This window comes from Salarias fasciatus, chromosome 7, assembly GCF_902148845.1.
Source record: "Salarias fasciatus chromosome 7, fSalaFa1.1, whole genome shotgun sequence".
NCBI classification, from domain to species: Eukaryota; Metazoa; Chordata; class Actinopteri; order Blenniiformes; family Blenniidae; genus Salarias; species Salarias fasciatus.
The window spans coordinates 19980694-19986469 of record NC_043751.1 but is presented as its reverse complement, the minus strand read 5'-3'; the positions used below and the strand labels follow the sequence as shown (position 1 = coordinate 19986469).

At 38.3% G+C, this 5776-nt stretch overlaps 1 protein-coding gene across 1 annotated transcript; it reads left to right on the top strand.

Annotated features, from left to right (window-relative positions):
* The first annotated feature begins 1745 nt into the window (after positions 1-1745).
* On the top strand, positions 1746-4496 carry LOC115391619 (protein AMBP). Its single transcript, XM_030095903.1, has 5 exons — positions 1746-1914; positions 2443-2619; positions 2751-2795; positions 4216-4294; positions 4397-4496. Exons 1-5 carry the CDS (start codon positions 1746-1748, stop codon positions 4494-4496), a joined length of 570 nt encoding a protein of 189 aa, XP_029951763.1.
* Positions 4497-5776: the final 1280 nt, after the last annotated feature.

Here is a 5776-nt window from a genome sequence, read left to right as displayed (position 1 = left end):
ATTTACAGCGATATACGGTCTATGTGCAAAACTTGTCTCTCTGTGTTTGACCTAACACACACCTGATGTACTGCTCGCATCTGCTGAAGCAGAACTGATATTTCCCGCGCTGTGGAGGGCGTGGAGTTCTGGAAAAGACATTGGTAGTTCATGCAAACGACGGCAGGAGCAAACGTGTGAAAGTTTGCACGGCAGCCCTCGATCCAGAAGATAGATGTGAATGAAGAGTTTTCGAAACAAATGAATTCAAATGTAAATGTTTGGACTGACGGTGGCGTTAGAGGATCGGTCAAGGACTCATTATTCAGGTGTAATCATGTATTCAACAACAACAACAAAAAACTAAATGTCTGACACAAAAACTCGATTGACAATTTTCTGTGAATCGTCTTCTGGAGGTAAATTGCAGTGAGGCTTCTGCGTTCTGCTGACACGGCAGTTTAAGTCGCACATGCTTCTGGCCCTTTCAGTTTGGATTTTAAGATCTTGAATATGCTTTCGCAACAGGAAAAAAGTAACCTTGCAGAAGAGCTGGTCCATATGTGCAGGTTGCCACTGGTGTGACTATATGGTTGCAGCGTTTCCAAATCAAACCCACACAAACAGGAAGATCACGTTACTTTCAACTTACACTGATGCTGCGTGGATCTTTTCTATATAAGGTTATCACCTGGTGTTGACAGTGAGCACAGTACATAAAGAAACCTTCCATTGGTTTCGATGGACTGTGTCACTAGTCACCATCAAGGAACTGTCGGTCCAAAGGTCGGTGATGAGCGCCCAGTCCCACTGTAGTTTACAACCTGCTCTCAGTCCCTCAACGACAGTGCAGAAAGGAGCAGCAAGATGAAGCACCTTCTGCTCTTGGGGACAGTTTTTGTGGCTGTCCACATCAGCCACTCCATTCCAGGTATGTGATTTTGTTTTCTCTTTTTTAATACAACCTCATTAGAACCATTTATACCTTTATGCACTGCATCGCAGTAGGCCTGGCAGTCAGCACAGCCTGTAATGGAAACCATCAGGCTGCTCATCGAGCATGAAGTCTTCGTTAAAAATGAGCATAACAAGCGATCGATTGATCGGATGAATATATCAGTTTCAGTGCAAGAGCAAGTCTGACTGGGCATTACATCTTCTGTTTACTTTTATATTACGACTTGCAATTAAAGCAACTGTCACCAAAACTGAAATGACGGTGTTTACTCTCGCGGAAACGTTATTTACACGCTCTCAACGACTGTCCCGAGCTGACTGGATGGTTCCTTTGCTTATTTAACCAAACTTTTGAAACTCTGAGATCATTTCTGTCTGAGCCTGACTTATGAGCATGACGAACCGAAACTATGTCATCTTGCAACTTCAGCGAACCCACAAGCAAATAGAGAGGCACCAGCGTAGGAACGTAAACCAGGTGTTTAGTTGGTGAAAAATGTAGTTTCCCTCCAAAATCAGGTGCACTTTGATGATAAAATAACCGTCTGAAGCTACTTCCCTTTGGTGACATGTATGAAGGGCACAGAACAATCCATGTGCCATAAATGACAGTTTTTATTGGCATCATAAAAATAGGGAGTGGGAGTCTGGTGATGGAGTTAGTTAAACATTAATTATATGTTGACGATTTCTACTGAAACATATACCTGCACAGTGAGTACTTAACCAACAGTTTGAAAGCATAAGAATCAACTTAACCTCATGTATTTTTTTTTCATTCCACAGACTTCTGTCTATTAAAGCCTGACATGGGCGAAGGCACAAAGTTCCACTATGCTGTTTACTACGACCCCTCAACAGACCAGTGCAGCCCTTTCCATTACAAGGGCGAGAAGGGCAACGCCAACCGTTTTGAACACGAAAGAGAGTGCATCAGGAACTGTTCAGATAACGCCGAGAACATCTACCCAATGGAGGGTAAGATCAATGCACTTAATGACTGAGAGGTAGTAAGTCGCCACTTATCCAAGACTGAGAACATAGTAAAAACCTTTCCCGAAGTGTCTGAAGCCAGACTGAGATAATCTTCTTCTGAACTCTCTGAGGACTTTGGAGTCTTTGGGGACCTTGACTGGATTATGGTAGAGTTTTATGAGCCAGAGGAGGCCATAAATCCACCTTGATTAAAGCTACAAGTGAGAAAGAACCTACGGGAGCTAGGAGCCGCTGATTCACATTCCACCCCCCCTCCTCATCTAATTGCTTTATTTCTCTTGGAGGTGGAAGGAAAGGCATGTCAGCATCGTGTCATACGCCATCAAGTAGTAAAAGAGCTGGGCTACTCAAAAGGAAGGCTTGAATAAGAACTCAGGAGTTTCACAATCGTGATTGTAGAAGCCTCACTGCAAGGGTTAACCAGCAGAGCTACGGTTTATTCATTTTGCTTGAGATATTTATCACTATGAGTATTATTAACGTTATGACCTTTGTGTTCTTTCCTCACAGACGCCAAAGCATGTACCCTCAAAAAGATGGTAGGAGGATGTGATGGCAGCTTTTTGAGATACTACTACGATCCGATACATGATAAATGCAAAAAGTTCTTGTACAGCGGATGTCTTGGAAACGGAAATCGATTTTTTGACTCCGGCAGCTGCAATAACACCTGTGTCGGCATTCACGGTGAGCACATATTTCCACTGTCTGCGCACAGACACAGATACGTGTGGTTCATTCATACGTCGTTGCAAGTTGTAATCCGGTGAAAACATTTTCACCATGCTGATGTTAACTGAAACTGTTTTGATTCAAAGAGGATGGTGACGAGGAGGAGGAGTACGAGCCAGACACACCTATTGGTGAGTACACCCACTGTAAACTTGATAAATCATTAATCTGAATTACTTTATATCGCCCAATCAAATACAATCACAAACAATCTGAATACAAAGGGAAAGGTCAATTTTCCAAATCATTTCAAATAAATTGAAAACTTCTCTTGCCTTTTCTGTTCTATCCTTTACCATTTCAACTTACAGTAAGTTTCATTTGGCTAGTTGCCACAGCATCAAGTCACTGCAACTTCCCCTAGTTTGAATACCTCTCAGCGCTGTTAACTGCCTTGAGTCTGAATGGAGCTGTATAAACTTGCCTTGCCTATAGCATAACCAGGATTCAAACCTGATTCCTCTGCCTCAGTGTTATTATAGTCTTATTTTCTAAGTCATAAAGGGGAAAAAATACAGCATATCAGCATGTTTTGTTTGTTTATATATATATATATATATATATATATATATATATATATATATATATATATATATATATATATATATATATATATATATATATATATTACAGGTTTTCTCCATTGGTTTGGCTCATTTGTTGAAACACAAATTCAATTCTCAGAACAACATGGACAAATCTCCAAACCACTCATGAACATCTCACAACAGAATGGTATTTCTCATTCATTTTTATCACATTGTAAATATCTTAGTACATGTCTCAATGGTTCACATCTTTGCAAATGATTAAGTAAAGTAAGGCTCAATTTAGCACAATTTCCAAGTGAATAGACGCGTTGATCTAAACTGATTGACTGATTGTCAGTCTGATGGATGTTCTCACCAAACTATATCAGCATCATTTCATTGTATCACTCGTCACCTGCAAAATCATCAAAATTAGTCAAGAAAACACTTCAATACCATGAACACCAGACATGAATCTGCTGACATGAGGGTGAGGAGCCTGATCAGGGGGCTGAAGAGGGTGACCAGTGAAGAAATGAGCTGTGAAACTTTATTTATTTTGTCTTTTATGTATGGAAGTTACTCTGTGTGTGAATAAAGACAATTACAGTTACAGCAATGGGTGAAGTCAAAACTTGGAGGTTTTACTGACTGTAAAATGCTTTTTTTCTTCTCCATTTTCTTATACAACATGTATTCTGTTAGCTAAACCACCAAAAATAGGGATACTTCAGTGTTAGAGATTTGAAAATGAAATTTCTGTTACAAGAAATGAGTCAAACCGATGGAGGAAACCTTTGATGATGGCCATAATCATCACAATCACATGAAACCCTTTAGTTCATGTTACGACTGTTAAAAAAAGAGACAAAACTAACAAGTTATACTAACAATCATATTCATTTTTTAGATACACCTGTTTATGGGTCTTAAAATCTACAATAATCAAGATTAAAATAGTAAAATTGCTTAGCATGTATATAATCCATTCACACACACGTTAACCTGCTGTTCCCCACAGCAATCATCTGCATCGTCTTGATCGTATTAGTCGTGGCTGGAATTATCACAACGGTGGTTATCCTGGCCGTTCGCTCAAAGTAAGTCCATTCCTCCAATCCAACTTGTCTTTTCGTATTTATTCTTACCCCAAAATTACTGTAATATTTCTTGTGTTTATTATTATTTCTTTACTTTTTTAGGAAAAAGAAGCCAAAGAAGCCAAAGAAGTCTAAAGGAAAGAAACGTAAAGATGGCCAGGCTGACACACCTCTTCAGGACAAAGAGATTGAAATGGCATAGAAAACCATGTCAAAAGCAACATGCCGTATTTTACCGTTTTGGATTTTGACCATATTTCTACAAGGCTTGATACAAAACATATCTTCTCTGCTTTATCACTGTAACAAGTAATAGCCATTCTACTTAGTTTCATTTTCTGTTTTGTTTCATCTCTATTACGTGTGAAAAGTGATGTTTTCAGTTGTATTTTTTTTTTTTGTTAAAGTTTATGTCATACTTTCAATAAGTAATTCCAAAAACCTTTAATTGTTCAGCATTTCAGAGGCTTCAGTAGTAGTAGTAGCTTCTACGAGTAGTAAGAAGCAGCAATATTTGTAACAAGAAGAAAGAAAACTGTAACAATTAAGAAACATGTTTTAGGTTTTCAACCATTAGGATTTTATCGATTATCTATTGTACACTGAATATCTTTGACATTTGCACTGTTGGTCAGACAGAACAATCATTAATAATCTCATGAAATGTCACAACTTTCTATTAGTCCATCCAGTCATTTTCCGGTCTAATAAACGTTACTCGTCTCATAGGAGAAATATCCCCAAGAAATCAAACACGTTGGTGTTTTTAAAGAATCAGACAAGCAAAAGCAGGAGCAGGGCTTCATAATTTCAATTTTACTTGCTCATTGACTCGTGCAAAATTACCAGATAGGCTTTCAAGTGATGTGATCTTGTGATGATTTCACTGCATCATCTCCTGGAGAGTTGTTCAAAACTGTCTGAAGTCTCACAAATGGAAGTGCCAATTTCAAACTCCACACACATATTTAGACCTGTTTTGTGTCAAAATGCCATGTGCCTTCTCTGTTATTACAGTTTCCGACTCAGCAGTTGTAGATCATTGATTTTACATTGAGAGAACTTCTGCAGAAATCCTCTCAAATTTCCTGATATCCACGCCAGATTATGAAAGATCTTTTAATAATGCTTGAACGGGTTTTGGGACGATAGCATTTTCTTGATGTTGGATGATATGTCTTATATGTGTATAGGACATGTTGTGGAGGAGTTTTCTCTTCCGTCATTCAGTTTAGATGGTGTAAATATTCTTAAGTAAGATCTTTGTTACCATCTACTGCTTAAAATATTCACTGTTGTTTTGCAAAATACATTGCAGAGTCTTTTTTAAATGTACTTTTGTATACTGTTTGAGTTGAAATAAGGTGATGTTTATCTGTGTATTTGATTACTTCAATAAACAGTATGTCTCCGGTCTCCTTGGTGTTTATTCTTACCTGTTTATGTATTAGTTATTCTGAGCAGATCATTTTAATTCAATCA